The sequence below is a fragment of the Crotalus tigris genome, unplaced genomic scaffold (genome assembly GCF_016545835.1).
Source record: "Crotalus tigris isolate CLP2741 ecotype Arizona unplaced genomic scaffold, ASM1654583v1 scf7180000019759.570773, whole genome shotgun sequence".
NCBI lineage: Eukaryota > Metazoa > Chordata > Lepidosauria > Squamata > Viperidae > Crotalus > Crotalus tigris.
In genome coordinates this window covers 92,049-110,290 of record NW_024097699.1, presented here as the reverse complement: position 1 = coordinate 110,290, position 18,242 = coordinate 92,049, and the positions used below count along the sequence as shown (strand labels likewise).

The window sequence follows — 18,242 nt, the reverse complement described above, 5'->3', positions numbered from 1 at the left end:
CAGGCCTCCCATAATAACAAACTGCCTTAATGACAGCCACGCGAACGACCCACACCGCTCACGTTAAACACACACACGCACACAACACAAAAAGTACGCTCAGAGAAGGAAAAAAAAGGCAGAAAGAGACAGCTAAAGGCACGGGGAAAGAAGAGAAGAAACGAAGTTGGGGCCTCGATCATTGCAAGTTCGCCAAGAATTCAGGGGAAGGGGGGGGGGTGAATGGAGCGAGGGACTGAAAGAGCTTCTTTTGGGGTCTTTAAAAAGCAAGACTGTTTACCCAGCCAAACTTCCCTCGTCCCTCCCTCCCCCTCATCCCCCTCTTGGAACTTAACACAAGGCAAGAGTCTTTTCCGGATTGTTTGCAACTGAAAGTCTTCGGGGTTTATTGCGCGTAAGGATCAAGGAAAGGCGCGCAGGGACTTTTTGAAACCTTCCTATCCAACTCATCCCCCCCCCCATCTGGCTCTAGGGTCCTCCAACTCCATAGCGCAAGCAACCGAGGGTTTAACCGTCTTTGAAAAACCAACAAGCTTACAACAGACACTTTGGGGAATCTGACTGGGTCTACGTCTCCCGAATTCGCGTTTCCTTCCCTCGTCCTGTTTCTCCCAGACATACAGAGTTCAAGGGATGCCGATTCCCAGCGGAAGAGACTCCCCTGCGCTAGATAAATGCGTTGTACTACAGTTCTCATCACTTTGGGTCAAGGTGAGGGGAATTGTAATCCGACATCGAAAAGGGTCGAGGACTGCCCCACTGCGGACGGCTTTACGCATCCCTGCAGACTATGCTTAAGAAGCGAGAAGAAAAAGCTCAATGTGCGCACGTTAATATATAAATATATACACATTTGAAGACGTTTCCAAAACTCAGCGTTTTTCGATGCTCGAAAGGTTCCCTGCATTTTTCACATTCAGAGAAGAAAAAGCGCGAGCGAGACGCTCTTATTGGGAAAGAAGAGCCAGGGTGTGCGTGTGGCGGGGAAGGTCGCTTCTTGCGGTTACCAAATTTGCAGGCATGTAAATCTGCTCCTCCTCCCCCTTCAGATTTTGGTGGGAGCTGAAGGGGAGGGGAAGAGGACGAGGGTTGCCCATTTTACAGCTCACTGACCATTTGGTGATCCATTGAGCGGGAGGCTTGGAAAAGTGGTTCCTTTGTGACCGCTCTAGCCAGACTGGGGGGCTGCTCATTTGCATCTCATTAGCCATGCAGGCGGCCGGTGAGATATAAGGCACGCAGGCGCCCGAACACAGGCAGATCCTTAGCGCTACAGAGCAAGCCAGCGAGCAAAAAATTAAAAAAAGAAAAAAAAAACCGAAAAAAAAGAAAAAGAAAAAAAAGGGAATAATTTTACTCCAATCCGGCAGGCGCTTTCAAGGCGAAAGCAAAGCTCACCCATGACTAAAGCGGAGAGCAGACATTAACGCGGGTACCGCTAGCCATCGATTTTGGAAGCCCACGAAGCAACAACATTTTCCTTGTTTTTTTGCGGCGGCAGGGGGGGGGGAAAGGCTTGGATTTCTTTGTTTAAAAAAACAAAAAAGCAACACATCGATCGGAATTCATAGCCAGAAAGTGGCGACCAGCAAAGCTTGGGGGATTTGCAAACGGCTGCTTGTGCGTAATCGCCAACCCCTCCGCAAACACATGCACGCCAAAACAAAAAACCCGCCACTCTACGCCTGAAGCCACCGGGAATTATCTTCTCGTCCCCTGAGGGATTTCCAGATCGTTGATTATTTTAATCTGCTTTGGGAAGTCTTTTCTTCATCCCTGGGAATTAAGTGGCTTTTCTCTCCTTTGCTTTGGTTGGAGCTAGAGAAACCAAAGCGCCAAGAACTGTATCTGGAAGGGGAAGCCAAGAGGAGGGTAGTCCTTGAGCCTAATTCATCTTTAAAACAAGATCTGTCAGTCAACTAAAGGGCGTATCTGAAACGCATCGACGAGGGGGGTCGCGGGGGGAGAAAGAGAGAGAGAAAGACTCCAAACAAATAAATCTTCATTCTAATCCCCCTCCGGCCAGGCTCGGAGCGGAGAACCGTCCGGACCCTCGGCTTGACAGAAGCTCGTCTTGGTTTGCCGTTTTTTTTTCCCGTTGGAAAAGAAAGCCGGGGACAAGAAGGGAAGAAGCCCAGACCTCTTCCCTATTCCCCCGTTTCACCAGCCCTGACAAAATGGGAGGACGGTCCACGCTGGCTTTAGTTGTCTTTTGCGTGCTTCAGCTTCCCTACCAGGTAAGCCTCAGGGTGATGAGGGGGTGCGTGCCGACGGGGCTCTGGCATTCCACCACCCAAAAAGTTGGGGGCCCCTCTCCGGGAGCGCAGCGGCGCTCATCCTTCCAGCTCTGGCGAAGGCTGGGGTGGGGAGCGCGCGAGGAGAAGCGTCTGTCCTCCCTAGTGAAAGAGAGCCCAGAACCGCTTCCTCGCGCGTTCCCACGAGAAGCTTCCGCGTTCTCGTGAAGGAAAGCGCGGCTCGAGGGCTTCCTTAGCATTCCCGGGACTGCGATACTCGGGACACGTGCTCTCCTCCGCGCGTTTCTCTCTCTCTCTCTCTCCCACCCCCGGTCGGAGTGTCGTGAGGTGCTGGGTGGGCATCAACTGGGCGCATCGCCATGGACAATTCGGCCTCCGCGCTCGGCTCGGCGGGAGGTTGCCCATTATGCGCGGCGGCGGGGGAGGGGGGCGCATCGGACGAGCGCCGCAGTCCGCCTGCAGCGCCGCGGCGGCAGAACTTTCATTGATCCATTTGCCCCGCCCCTTCGAGTTGATCCCGGCCCAACTGCGACGCTGCCCCCAAACAACCCTCGTTGCTCCAGCCTCTAGTCTAACCTATGCCATTACCTCTCTCCACCACCTCCAACTCCCCCCCCCCGGCCCTTCTCCGCAGGTTTGGACCTCCGGCGTCTTCGAGCTGAAGCTGCAGGAGTTTGTCAATAAGAAGGGGCTTCTGGGCAACCGCAACTGCTGCCGAGAGGGCCTGGGCTCCGCCAATGCTGGCGCCGGCGCTCCGGCTGGCTTGCAACAGTGCGACTGCAAAACTTTCTTCCGCGTGTGCCTTAAGCACTACCAAGCTAGCGTGTCCCCAGAGCCGCCTTGTACCTACGGCAGTACCGTCACTCCGGTTCTTGGAGCTAACTCGTTCAGCGTCCCCGACAGCGCCGACATCAGCGGCAGCGAACCGTCTTTCAACAACCCCATCCGGTTCCCCTTCGGCTTCACCTGGCCGGTAATGTCGCCGGAACCTCTTAGGAGGGTCCTGGGATTGAGAGGCGGAGGGTTACATGCAAGAGGGTAGACTTAAGTCCATATCGAAGAGGCTTAAATTGCATTAAATTGCAGGGGAAGAACTGCCAATTATTTGGAAATGACAATGCCACTGTTTATTTGGTCACAGATACAGATGAGAGCCATCTTGTAATTAGGAAGTTAGGATTGTCTTGCCAGTGGTAAAAAAAAAAGTCTTAACTGTTACTTTGGTGATCTGTATTGGGATAACACCCTATAATATATACAATATATACATTTTACACACACACACACACACACACACACACACACACTGCTATAAATCACTAGTGAGGAAATGACCTTGGAATGCCATGCTATCTAGTTTAGAAGTGGATGTTCACAATGGAAAATGCATGGTCCAGAAGTCCAGAGAGGATGGATTATTTTTAGTCTTTCCAGAAGATGGAACACTTAATGGTACTCTTGAATGCACTTAAATAGAGGGATTCTGGGTTCAGAACCAAGGGATCCAATTTATTTCATGTTATATAGAAAAAAGTTTTTTATGGGAGGCTTTTATTGTGCACTTATTCCTCTTGTTCACAGAATATTATATGGGCTCAGATATTATTTGCCTTTGTCACCTCCTGTGCCTTTTTTCCTCTTTCCTCATGATTTTCTTTATGCCAAAGGAAAGGAACAGCTCTGCACCCATTTAAAATGCTAGAAGCCACTTGTTTGCATGCTGTAAGAGCAGGCAACAGGTTATCCTCTGATCAGCATTTCTGCAACCAGGCAACTTTTAAGATGCGTGGACTGCATGGCTGCCTGGAAGATTCTGGGAGTTGAAGTCTAAACATCTGACAGTTGCCAAGCTGGAGAAACACTGATCTAAATGATTTGGTCTACATTTCCTGCAGTCCACTGCCATTGGCTTTTCTGGCTGTAGTTGATGAGAGTTGAAATCTCAAAATCCTGGATGGTACCAGGTTGTCCTTCATTGATGTAATCAAAATGGGTGCCTGTTTTGTAAACAGAACTTTTTTCTCATCCTGCAAAAAGTGTCTGACCCTTTCTCAAGATCTTCAGTTAAATGGCTGCTTTCCTGGTGTTTCCTGGAGTATTCAGTGCAGCTGAATACTCAGATTACCAATGCTGCTGACTTGAACCAGATGGTGGTTTTCTATCGGAATATCATTATTCTACAGTTCTAACGTCTTTCTCAAGATTTTGTGGCATGCTGAAATTTTGCCACTGGAACTGCAAAACTTTTTGCAGACTGCAATTTGGCAGTGGCAAGTTGACAGTTGATCATCACTAGGAGCCACAGCCGATCCATTGAAGGGAATGTTAAAGACAGGATTGACAGATTATCTGAACATAATCCCACTCCCCTTGTCTGCCTACTGTGGAAATACCAGAATTGTCACCACTTTGGCCCATCACTCTTCTAGCATATTTTCTCCCCTCCTCCCCATGGCTTTTCTCTTCATTATTCTCAGAATAAGAATAAGCAGAGGGGGAGGATTGGCAATCATGGCTTTTCCCAGCCCCTCCCCGTTTCCCCTTGCTGCTCCATTTTAATACCATATCCTGTATGAACAGGCTGAAAAAACAGGCCAGGAAGCAAGTTTTGAAAAAGTGCTGCCATTTCCTTGAGGGGAAAAAAAGAGGCCTGAGTCAGGAGATCAGAGAGTCATGCTGGCTGTTGTGGCTGTAGTCTCCTGTGATTATATTATTCTGCTGACTGCAGGCCTTCACATTCATTGTTTCTCCTTTTCTGTATTGTGCAGGGCACTTTCTCTCTCATCATTGAAGCTCTGCACACTGACTCTCCTGATGACCTCAGCACAGGTAAATAATGATTTCCCAAGTGGTATATTCAGGAGTCTTTCTTAACCTGGAGGCCTTCCTAAGTCATGACCTCTATGTTACCTTTGGGGAAAACAGTCTGGCACACCTGGAGGGCAACGGTTGGGAAGACAATTTTACACATTCCTTCTAATCTAACTGCCTGTTCAATGGACTTGTTTTCCATTGTGATGTTCAGCCACTTGGCTAGAAGTCAAGCCCAATAGCATTCTTAGAAATACCCAGCCCTTCCCAAAGATTATCTAGGTCTCCAGGAGTACCATCATCTTTTTTATTTAATGAACTGTTTTGCTATTCCATTTTTTTGTTCCACCCTACCCCTTCCATCTTCAGAGAATCCAGAACGTCTCATTAGCCGCCTGGCTACACAGAGACATTTGACTGTTGGGGAAGAATGGTCCAGTGACCTGCATACCAGTGGTCGCACTGACCTCAAGTACTCCTACCGATTTGTGTGTGATGAGCATTACTATGGAGAAGGCTGTTCTGTCTTTTGTCGCCCTCGAGATGATGCCTTTGGCCACTTCACTTGTGGAGAACGTGGGGAGAAGGTCTGCAACTCAGGCTGGAAGGGACTATACTGCACTGACTGTGAGTATCCACAGATGACAACTTTACCTTTCTTTCTAAACTTCTGTTGATTCTGATTTCTCTGCATAAATCCAAATATACCCCCACTCAACGAATAATGAGGGAAATGATCTCTTTTCCCTTTTGGACAAAATGATGGTGGTTTCCCTTGGGAGATTGTCTGTTGGTATAGCCCAGGGGTAGGCAACCTTGGCTCTTTCATGACTCATGGACTTCAACTCCCAGAATTCCAGCTATGCTGGCTCAGGAATTCTGGGAGTTGAAGTCCACAAGTCATAAAAGAGCCAAGGTTGCCTACCTTTGGTATAGCCCATTTTCATGTCCAAATGCTAAGAGGTAAATCAATGCAAATAAATTATGTACATAAACACAAACTGTACATATATACATATGCATGTATATACATACATATGTTCAATAATGATGGTGAAAATGCGACTCCTGGGCATAATTATAAATGGAATGAATAAAGCGCATTCACTATGTGCTTATGTACATACATAAACATAAAACTATGAATCTTCTCATTAAGATATGGGGCAAAGATTAAATACAACATGAATAGCATTTGATCCTGAAATGAAGTAAATCAACGCACAGCAATGATAAAAATGATATCACTATATTATATCATATATAATTATTAAACATATAATTATCATTATGTATGATGATTTCACTTACAGGGACAAAAGAATAAAAGCCTGTACAGATCTTTCATTATTTACAAGATTATGATCACAGTCCAGCTAACATTATGTCTTGAGACTGTGTTTGTTTTTAAGAGTGATTTGGAAGAAAAAAACTGACTCTCATTTTTTAAGAATTGCCCTAATTTCATTGAGTTGATTCCTTAAAACAAACATCTGTTTTCAAATTTTCAGAGAATCCTGAAAAAATCAAGCTGCTATAATGAATAGCAGAGATATGCTGCAAGATCCAAAACAATTCTTTGTAATTTTGAATGCACAGATCTATTAAGTATTAATCAGTTTTAATCCCCATGGTTCTTGCTGGGAGACTTGTGTTCTCCCACTAAAATCTGAGAATTGCAAGTGCTTAACATCAATGCTAGCTGGATTCTATTCTTTAAAATTGCAAGTGAAAGATATCTATATCTCTGCAAAATGTAGGATCCTATCCTAGATTCAAAATTCCCTTCATGCACATCAGCCAAGCTATGTACAGCAGCTTCCTCAGCCTAGTAGCCTCTAGCAGTTTTAGTCCTCAGCTTCCATAATTCCCAATCACAATACCATAGTCCAACACAGCTGGAGGGCATTACACTGGGAAAGGCTGATATAAAAGCTTTGGAAAAAGTTGATAGTGTTTTAGAATTCCTATTCCATCTTTCAAAAAGTGAAGAATTTCATATTCTTTCTTGATCAGTAAAAAAGTAGCCATTAGGGAATCAGAGTAAGAGTCAAATTATTTTACTTGGAGGCCTGACTGTTCTTTATTATTCAGTGAATGAAGCAAAGTTAAAGAAACTCGCATACATATTCAGTGACAATTTGAACTAATTTGCTATAGAATAATGCTTCTTGAAGATCATAATTTTTCTCTTGAATAAATACGATTACATTTAATGGACATTAAATGAAGTTAGCCATATCATAAGCATGATGAAGAGATTCTTCAAGTGGGGAACCAGTGGGAGGGGGGGATGAGTAGGAGTGCCAGTGTCCCTGTTGCAATTCTTAGTCTCCTCAGCTGCTCTTTTCGGCTGTGGGAGAAGACCCTGTATGCTAGACTAAACTGAGTCAAATATTAATGCCAAAATCAAAGGAAAGAGGTATCTTGTTGGCTTCTTTATATGGGAAAGGAAGATAATGCCATCTTGTCATTCATCTCAGGTGGCCAAATATCTCAAACAACCCTGACATTAAAGCTTACAAATCCCTCAAAGGGGGCTGTATTGTTCATTAATTAATTAGCAATGTAAGCCAAATGGATCCACCTATTTCCCTCTATTATTTATTATGTTCAACAAACTGACATGCATCAGAATGGCTATCATAATGTAGCCGTCCAATACTGTAAATGCACTTTGCAAGCATTTTGTTACGAGCAAAGAAGGCAGTTCTTATTTCTTTTACCTGCGTTCCAATGTTTCTATTAGATGGCATGTTTATTGGGCCATTAGACCATCAAATTAGACCAGATGACTGTTCCAGCTTTCAGATCCTGTAGAATTAATTATTCATTGCTGGATAGTAAATGATCCAAGATATGGGTAAGGTAGTGGTGGGGAGAGGAACAGAAGAAAGTGACAACATTTTCCCATTTTTTTAATTTTATCTCCCCTTTCCCACCTGTATCCTTCACTTACTGTCTAGCATGTAGTTCTGTGACATCCTGGTGGCTTAGTAAATATATTGTGGCAATCTGGTATTTGGAAAAGCTATTAAAACAATAACAAAAACCTAACTCCCCTATTTTCTGCATTTGGCATTTTAATATTATTCAAAGCTATCCTTTCTGAAAGCTTAGTAAGAAGAAACTAACATAGACTGGCTTAGGGAAGGCCTAGCTGGCATAGGGTGACAGAGGGAAGGCCTGACAGGGGATGTTTATAAAAGGGAAGATTCCCCCAAATAGATGTTTGGCCCTTTATTTCAATGGGTTGTCAGTCATGCCATTCATAAAAGCAAAAAAAAAAGTCTTTCTGAAATCAGTTTGTTCTCTAAGCAATTTTATTAAATGCCAATATTGATAGAGAAACACAGAAAAGCAAAGTTACAAACATATCCAATTTAACCCAGAGTAACTTGGATTACATTTTCCAGAATTTCTGGCTATCTTCTATGCCAGCTGCAATTTATAAGGGCCATAGCTCAAAACATCTGGAGGGCATCAGGTGGCCTAACCTTGAACTAGACTCTCTTCATTCAAAGTCACACATTGGCTGCATTACAGGGACATAGCTGCAAATATAAATATCCAGGAAAGAGAACAAGTAAGCACTCACATACTTAACTAGCCAGAGTGGATCATAAATAACATTGAAAACAGCCAGGGGCAATATTGGCGAGAATCCAAGAAATTGCATGATTAATTCTTATACTCAAGAGGTTTTAGGTTTGTGCCTCTTAGCAGAGTTAAATAATGTTGGTATCTGGACTTAATGGAATTTGCCCCTCCTCCCAGTTTAGTTCTTTATTGTTTCATTAATTTTTAGATATGTCCAGCCAGCCCTAATCAGTTTGGGGCTATCCTTATGTACCTTTGCTTCTTAAAAAAAAAAATTCCTTCACATTGGATGTCAACCATTTGAATTCACAGGCTTTCCTAAATAGATTATGATTGAGCATGAAAACCTCCGTTCTTTCAGGAGAAATAAGTCTATTTCCTTCTGGAAGTCCCTTGGGTTTAAAGTTGCTTGATACTTTGCCTGGTGGGAGAGTGTTTAAAAGTAGTAGTAAAGTGAGGGCAGGAAAAATAATGTCACTGGAAATTTAAAATTTTTACTGTATGGCTCAAGTAACTCTCCAGATTCTGGCTATTACGATAAGCCATAGCCAGGGTGATTATCACCACTGAGAACTAGCACAGCATACCGATTTAATTACTGGTCTAGGAACTGTATGTTGGCCTTGAGCTCCTGGAGGAAATAGAACAAATAAAACACTGTTACGACTTCATAGGCCCAACATCTACTGGGTTTGTGCAGATATTGGAAGGGAAATTTCAGCTGGATGAAGCTTTGATCAAAGTACTTTGGCAAAGCACTGAATAAAATTGTCTCTCGTCAAAGTGATGAATCAGAACAGTTGGCCGTTTTAGTCTAGGCTCTAAAAAGGCCTTTTCTGTTCACGTAGAGGGCCTTTTCCAATGGATGGAAGCAGCCAGCTGAATTGAGTTGGCCTAGTTGGGTGCTTCCATTTGGTCTGTCCAAGTGGAGTCGTTTGATTTTCCCAATCTGGATGCTGCCTTAATGAATGCTTCAATGGTCCAGATAAAGGGGTTGTCACAGGATGCAGAGGGCCACCATGATTCTGATTTGCTTATGGGTCAAGTTAGTAAGAACCCCCCCCCCATGTAACATTAGATTTAGGGGAGGAGATGAGAAATAAGATATTGTTGGAAGCATTTGAAGAAAAAAAAAACCCTTCCTGATTTTCTTTCCAGAATTCTGAACCTCGTGAGCAAGTTGTTAGAATGCACGGTGCATTTACTTGGTGGGCTTGGGGGAGAGGGAAATGATGTCAGCCCAAAAGCCTGTCCCCAAATTGGCAGGCTTGTCTCGTCCACACGCTTGCCCCCATTCATTCCTTCTCCTCTCCCCACCTCCCCCTTTAACAATCTGATGATCAGTCCTGTTCTTCTTCGTCTTCGGTTTCTCCTTCTGGGCTTGTCATTGTCTCTGGCTTGCTTTGTAGGGTTAAAACTCACAGTGCCTGCTTAATGAGTTCCATAACCAGGCAAAGTAATGAGCAGAAGTCTTCCCTCCCCGCCCTGCTCCCAACCTCCCTCCTGCTGGCCTGCTTACCTCCTTCCTACGTCTGTGTTCTTCAGGCTCCACTCCCCCTCCTTCCTTTTGGGGGTGTGTGTGAAAGAACTTTAGACTTAATTATTTGAATAAGAAAAAACCCTTCCCCTTTGCCCAGAAATCATGCGCGTGCCATAGATTAGATCTGGGCAGAGATAGGCTGATGAGAAAGCACGTCTTGGCTCTGATTGGCTGTAAGGAATTGGGGTATTGTTGCAGCGGGGCAGCTGCTGGGAGAGAATAGACAATGGAGCAGCTGTCCCGGCTGGCACCCTGCACACCAGCTGTCTATCCTTATCTGTGCGTGCATGCTCTCTCTCTCTCTCTCTCTCTCTCTCTCTCTCTCTCTCTCTCTCTCTCTCTCTCTCTCTCTCTCAAAGTTGCTGAGGATGCTGAGGGATACCAAGAGGAGGAACTCTGGTATTGAATGTGGGGGGGGGGGAAATAGGACTTTTGACCCTTTCTGGGAAGAAAAGGCGAATGGGATTTTGTGCGGAAGGGAGTTATTGTGTGCTCTCTTTTGTTTGTGTGCAACTGCGTTAAAGGGAATGTTCATTCCTAGTGATAAGTAAAGCCCCCTGTTACAAAAGCATGATCACTACTCTTAGCAAGCTCCGAAGATTCATTTAGCTGCTGTCACTAACTCCACTGTCATGAAAAGAGTTTGACCTAAACTCATAAGGCTCCAGAAGGCTTATGGATATATTTTGGTTTCTTTGTGTTTTGCAGCAATTTGCTTGCCAGGCTGTGATGACCAGCATGGATTTTGTGACAAGCCTGGAGAATGCAAGTAAGTTTCCAGATCTCTCCTTCTCCTGCTCCCACCCCATCCTTCTGCCCGCAAACTTGATTTGAGAATCCCAGATTTGATTATTTTCAGGCCTGCTTTACTTCTTACCTAATATCCGTGTAAGTCAAATAAGAGGGAGCCCCAAAGCACCACTCCAGAATTTATGGATATTTAGAAGAAGTTGAATGGGGCTTAGTGTCTAGTAGGAGCACATTAGCTTTCAAACAGAATGGATGCACTGTGCCTTGTATCTAGCCTTTTCAAATCATAGAAGAATTGTAATTAATTTGATGTAATAATTAGATGGTGGTTTATGGGTGTGATTACTGGAATAACTCAATCAAGGGGAGAATTGGTGTGTTTTAGTTTGGAGCAGGGAAGTCTGTCTCTCTGAACTATAAAAATACATGGCCCTTGGGAAATCAATTTCTCTGTCAGCATAATCGTCCTTACAGAGTTAATGTGGAGATTAAATGGGATTAGCATCCTTAACGTCTTGGAAGAAGGGTGATTTATAAAAGTGATGGTTAATAAATCAAGGCTACCAGCAGAAGGAACTTGAACTCAGGAATAAGGACAACAAAAATTAAAGACATTAACTTTTTTACCTCCCTAAAAAGTATTTCAAGTAGTGAAAAAGCTTCTGATCTTAATAAGATCAATAACATTGTAAGAAGTGCGATATGCTTAAGAAGTTCGACTTTTGTTTAGTTTTAATTTAAATAATTTTCAGTTTGCGACAGGACTGACTGTACTAAAATTGTTTAAAATTTGTTTTTTCACAGATGCCGTGTTGGTTGGCAAGGACGTTACTGTGATGAATGCATCCGATACCCAGGTTGTCTTCATGGTACCTGCCAACAACCCTGGCAGTGCAATTGTCAGGAAGGATGGGGTGGTCTCTTTTGTAACCAGGGTAAGTTCTTCATTTGTAACTTTTATACAGTCCAGTTTTCTAGGCTTGGATCTCTCTTAAACTAAACTTACACAACAATCTTTCAGAGCCACAGGCAATTCTATGGATGTAACCTTTTTGTCTGTAACTTCCTCCTACAGATCTAAATTACTGTACACACCATAAGCCTTGCAAAAATGGCGCCACTTGTACCAATACGGGACAAGGAAGCTACACCTGCTCTTGCCGTCCTGGTTACACTGGTTCCAACTGTGAGATTGAAATCAATGAATGTGATGTCAATCCTTGCAAGAATGGAGGAAGCTGTACTGTAAGTTAATGCCGCTGCTACAATGAGTCTGAAAAGAGGGTTGTGTCCCAATTGTTAAGATACATAATAAAGATTGCTAAATAGGGTGGGTGTTTCTTCCAACAGGACCTTGAGAACAGCTATTCCTGTACCTGTCCACCTGGCTTTTATGGTAAAAACTGTGAGCTGGGCGCAATGACCTGTGCCGATGGGCCTTGCTTCAATGGAGGACGATGTACAGACAACCCCGAAGGTGGATATAGTTGCCGTTGCCCCGTGGGTTACTCTGGATTTAACTGCGAAAAGAAAATTGACTATTGCAGCTCCAGTCCTTGTGCTAATGGTAAGCCGAATCGGTACCTGTGTTTGATCACCCATTCAAGTTAATGGCCATTTTGCCATAAACATCCATGGGAAATGAATGACCTTCCTGCTGCAGTTCACTTAACTTCTAAGGGGAAGTGAGTAAACTTCTCACTGCAGTTCACTTGACATGCTATAAATGGGAGGTCTTGATTTAATGGAGGAAGAGAGAGATCCAAACAACACTGAAGCTTGCTAAGCCACACTGGTTTCTGTGGGAGAGAAGCAACAGTTTGTGGGTGTTGTCTTCGGAGTAAACCTGATACTCTTCAGTGATTCTTAAAACAATTCTGAAACTGTTATGCAGCTTTTTTTAAAACTGCAAAACTGATAAGAACACAAAAGACACCAACTCAATTTTCCCCTGTTTGGAGAAATTTTACTTTGGCCTTTCATAAGGAGAAGGGTGCATTTAATAGGAATGGCATTGCTGTGATAACGTTTCTGAGAAGTTTTATCTGCCTTGCCCAGCTTCCTCTAATCATGTTGGATTTCAATTCTTACAATTCTCCAATTCAGCCACCATTGAGCCATGCTAGTTGAGGGATTATGGGAGATAAGGTTCAACATAGCGAGAGGGCATCGGATTCAGAAAAGCTGAGTTACATGCCAGTTTCGTTTCTTCTTCCCAAAGTGGGCTAAAGGCAGAATCCAAAAAGAAACCTGGATATAAAATGTCAATCTGAAAATTTAAATCAGTACAATTGCCAGCTGAAATGATACAGTCCTTGTGTAATAGTGTGCATCCAAACTAAAATTTGTCCCTCACTTTTGTCTGAAGTAGCCCAAAAGGCTTGTCTGTTCATTCTTTAACCTAACCTTTAATTATCAATCTACATGTGAAATAATGCCAAAAGAACCTGAAATCCTATTTGTAAGATTGCAAACCTATATGTGGGAATTTCCATTTAAGTGAGCCCTTGTAGGATGGCAGGGCATACCACTCTCTGGTAAAAATAAAGTCCTTATAAGTGTGATGCCTAATGCCACCAAGTCCCCCACAGGATGCCTACTAGAGGTGTTGGGGGTCTCAGTCCATCTGATTGGTGATGAGACTGGCTGTCAGCTGTTCTTGAAGTACCAGGGTTAATGACACTGACTTGATGAATCAGTTTATCCTTTTCAGTTAAAGCAGGCAATAACCATGTTTTCTTGAATACTCCACTTTAATCTATGGGTGGAAAATTCATATTTGGAAGTTTCTTACCCGTCAGTCTTTCCCAAAGGTGCTTTTTCCGAAAGGCAACTGGACTTTCTTGTTGTTGTTTTTTTTCCTTTGAAAACTGAAGAGGCTTCTTGGATGAGAAGTGAAATTTTTTCAAAGGGGAAAAAAAAACCAAGTCCAGTTGCCTTTCGGAAAAAGCACCTTTAGGATAACTATGATCTGGATGATTAAAAATCTCCATAGACAGTTGATCCTTTCCCCATAAGTTTGCTGGTGGATTCTCATAGCAAATAGTCATACGAATCTGGGAAGAGCAGAATCCCACCCTGTGCCTTTAGGAAGTGCTTGGGACTTTGAGACCTGAACCCAAAGGCGACTGGCAAAGCTGTATTGCCTTCTCTTTGCCTAGAGATGCAACAAAGAGGGAGCACTTCAGTCAGAGTGTTTGGAAGGAATACTATGTGCTGATAACATTTATAGTGCCTTCTATAAGGGAGAAGTTAACTTTTTCAGGGGCACGTGCTCCCCCCACCCTTCATGGGGTAGTTGTGCAAAATAGGGCATTTGACTAGGATTTGGCATTCCACAGCAAGGCAGCTGAGAGGAAGTAGTTTATATTCAGCACTGGATCTGATTTAGACTAAATGTAGTCTTGGAGTTAGTTAACTGACTGAATTAACCTCTTTTTAATGTTCCCAGAATACATTAAGCCCCACTTTAGTTAAGAAAGTTGTGGGAACAGGTTGTAGAAAACAAGAAATTAGGGTGAGAAAGATAAGATTAAAAAATCTTATTTTTAATACGTTTTGGGAGATTTCATTTGTTCATGTATGAAAAAAGCATCTTTTCTGTTGTGTAAAAATTAGCCTGAGGTGGCCAGCTCAGAATATGTGCTGCCACATGGTTCTGTTGGTCTTTTATTCTGTTTTAAGGCTGTTGGTCACTTATTTTGCTCTTAGTTGCTTGGACAATATTATGTTAATCAAGGAGAAACCCCTACAACATTTAAAATAGCCAGATAAGTGACCTGATTTTTAAATTCTCCAAGCATCCATTCATTAGAGTAGGTGAGGAGAACTATGTCCTGTTTATGACTTGTGGACTTCAACTCCCAGAATTCCTGAGCCAGCCATGTCATAAAGTTCCCCACCTCTGCATTAGAATAATAGTTCCCCACCTCTGCATTAGAATAATCAAAGCTTGCTTTTAAAATAGTCATAAAAATACCTAGACTGATTGTCATACAAGTAACATGGTTGCCTAGAAGAATGTGCATCTATTTATTCATTCCTGACTGGTCTGTTCTTATGAAGATTAACTAGAGCGAAAAGTGCTATAGCAGTAAGCTCTGAGGTACTGATTTTGTAAATCTTGGTTCTCTTGAATCCATAAAACTATGTTGGTGATCTTGAATCGACACTGTCTCTTATTCTTTGTAGGCTTGTTGTAAAGATGAAATAGCAGCACCCTGGATAGGATGCAAAGATAATAGATAATAGATCAACATCCCTGTCAGTCCCTGTGACTATTTCCTCCTATTTATCATTGTCCTATTCAAACCTTTGCAGGAGCTCAGTGTGTGGATCTTATGAATTCCTACATATGTCAATGTCAAGCTGGCTTCACGGGAAGACACTGTAATGATAATGTGGATGACTGCGCCTCCTTTCCTTGCTTAAATGGAGGGACCTGTCAAGATGGAGTCAACGACTATTCCTGCACCTGCCCTCCTGGATACAATGGAAAGAACTGCAGCACTCCTGTCAGTAAATGTGAACATGGTCCCTGCCACAATGGGGCTACTTGCCACGAAAGAAACAACCGTTATGTGTGTGAATGTGCACGTGGTTATGGAGGCCCCAACTGCCAGTTCTTGCTTCCTGAACCCCCTCAAGGGGCAGTCATTGTTGACATCACCGAGAAGTACACCGAAGGTCAGAGCTCCCAATTCCCGTGGATTGCAGTGTGTGCTGGAATTATCCTGGTCCTTATGCTCTTGCTGGGCTGTGCTGCCATTGTGGTCTGTTTTCGTCTCAAAACACAAAAGCGGCAGCCTCAGCAAGATGCCTGCAGGAGTAGTGAAGTTGAGACCATGAACAACCTGGCCAACTGTCAGCGAGAGAAGGACATCTCCATAAGTGTCATTGGTGCCACCCAGATTAAGAATACTAATAAGAAAATAGACTTCCACAGCGAAAATGCTGACAAAAATGGCTACAAAGCCAGATACCCGTCAGTGGATTACAATTTGGTCCATGACCTCAAACAGGAGGACACTGTTAAAGAGGATCATGGCAGATGCGAAGCTAAGGGTGAAACATACGATTTGGAATCAGAAGAGAAAAACATAGTACAGCCCAAAAGGTATGGTGGTAGCAAAGGGGCATGGCTGAATGGGTCAGGTCTTTAATTTGCCAAAGGTGGTGGTGGTGGGGGGGTGTATTGAAATTGGTTGTGAAATGAACCTCATCTGAAATTTTCTCTTTGCAGTGAAATATCTGAAAGGAAACGGCCAGAATCGGTATATTCCACTTCAAAAGACACAAAGTACCAGTCAGTGTATGTCATATCAGAAGAGAAAGATGAATGCATCATAGCAACGGAGGTAGATATATTCTCTCCCAGGCTCAAAACCTATCCCGTTGCACTAATTGATCACTTCCTCTGATGCAGCTCAGTTCTTTTAATTTGTTCCAATGGAAGCCCTAATGATGGTTTGTTTGCTTTGTAGGACGAGTTAGTAGGGCAATTGCAAAATTACAGCTCATAACACTATGAATCTTCCCCATAATATGTGGTATTGTCATCCCATCAATAGCCATGAGCAGATAGATTCCAATCTTTCAGTTCAGTCCGATTAGATGTATTGGTCACCCTGCCCATGCAGGAATGTGGGTGGGTGGGTGGGGGGAATAAAACCACTTTCCTTAAAATGTCTCACCAGGAGCAGGTATTTGATTCTCCTAATGATCAAGTGAATACCTTTTTATGTCTTAATGGGTATCCTTGGATTATTTTTTTCACCTTGCCTCTCTTCTGAACTTTTGCAGGTGTAAAAAGAAAGATGACATGGCAAAATTGTTGTTTTGAAACAATTTTCAAAGGTTATATGCCCCAGTGAATGCTGCTGAATAAGGAAAGGGAGAAAGATTCCTTCACTGACTGCTGCTGAGAAAACTAAATTCAGACTGAGCTGGTTCTCTACTGAAGTTAGCAAAAGGGACTGCAAATAATACATGATGGACGCTAGGTCAGGCTCTGTGTTCAAAGATACCTGTTGCACTGCCTTTTATGAAGATTTGTCATTGCACTATGGCCAGTTGATTATTCCCCCCCCCATATGTATTTAAATGAACGGACTGAATTCCTACACAAGAAATGTGCACTGCCTGGAGTGTGTATTTTGGATTCTATGAGCCAGTTGATTCTTGAGATACAGACACTGCCTTTACTGCCCTTTTTTATACTAAAATGTGTTTTTATTAGGTGGGGAAAGAAAATGTGTTATTTTTTTTAAAACTGTAAAAATTATTTTCAGGATATTTGTAAAGCTGGGGTATTTTGTGATTTTTTTTAATAATTTAATTTTTTGGTAAATATGTACAAAGGCACTTCGGGTCTATGTGACTATTTTTTTTGTTTGTATATAATGTATTTATGAAACATTGTGCAAAATGTTATTTGAGATTTTTTTTTACTGTTTTTGTTAATAAAGAAATTCATTTTTAAAATATTTTTCCAAAATAAATATTATTAATGATATTCAAGGCATATGTTTTTTTTGCAAAACACTTCTGCACATTCACAGTTGAGAAGCTGCTATTGGTACAGGAGCAACAACATAGAAAACAATGTTGGCAGGGTATGTGATCAGGTCCAGATGTGAAGGTCTGATTAAATTGATTTATTGCTAATCATGCCTATGCACAGGAATCTTCTCAACTAATAGCATCTGTTTGGGATTAGATAAATATCAACAGAATTCAAGGGAGGTTGGGCTTAGTTTGTTTATGACTGTAGGGATTCTAGGCTGATCCCTCTTTTAACTACGCCCCCCAGATTCTGCCATTCCTTCTCCTACAGTTTGAAATTTCATGTTTCATTACTAATTAATCTTAGAATTTAAAAGGCCTTAGCAGTAGGGGTCCTGGGGAGGTCAAGGAAGGCAAGATGGTAGCTGCGCAGTGTAATCAAAGCCTTATCCCTTTATGCTTCCATAGGACAGTAATCAACAGGAAAGCAAAACAAGGGGCATATGAAAGGGCAGGGCTATAATAGAATTATTGTGTCATTGAGAAAGAGCAAACTGAGATTCAGCACTGGGCTGGGTAGATCAGTTTTATAAATTATATGAATACAGTTTCTCACAAATAAATGAGTTATTGGCCATAAAGCACTGAGCGGGAGGTTGGATTAAATGATCTCCATGACTCCTTCCAAATTCTATTATTTTATTACTATTACTAATTGTATTCAATTAGAATTTTTCCAGGTTTGGTGGTAGAACATGAAGACTTGACTGTTCACCGAATAT

The 18,242-nt window shown here is 42.7% G+C and overlaps 1 protein-coding gene across 1 annotated transcript; it reads left to right on the top strand.

Moving 5' to 3' along the window:
• The first annotated feature begins 498 nt into the window (after positions 1-498).
• Positions 499-17,470, top strand: DLL1 (delta like canonical Notch ligand 1). Its single transcript, XM_039364411.1, has 11 exons — positions 499-2,237; positions 2,890-3,228; positions 5,024-5,084; positions 5,436-5,693; positions 10,915-10,975; positions 11,761-11,891; positions 12,032-12,201; positions 12,307-12,523; positions 15,277-16,072; positions 16,199-16,313; positions 16,759-17,470. The coding sequence occupies exons 1-11, from the start codon at positions 2,178-2,180 to the stop codon at positions 16,762-16,764; spliced, it is 2,214 nt and encodes a 737-aa protein (XP_039220345.1). The 5' UTR covers positions 499-2,177; the 3' UTR covers positions 16,765-17,470.
• Positions 17,471-18,242: the final 772 nt, after the last annotated feature.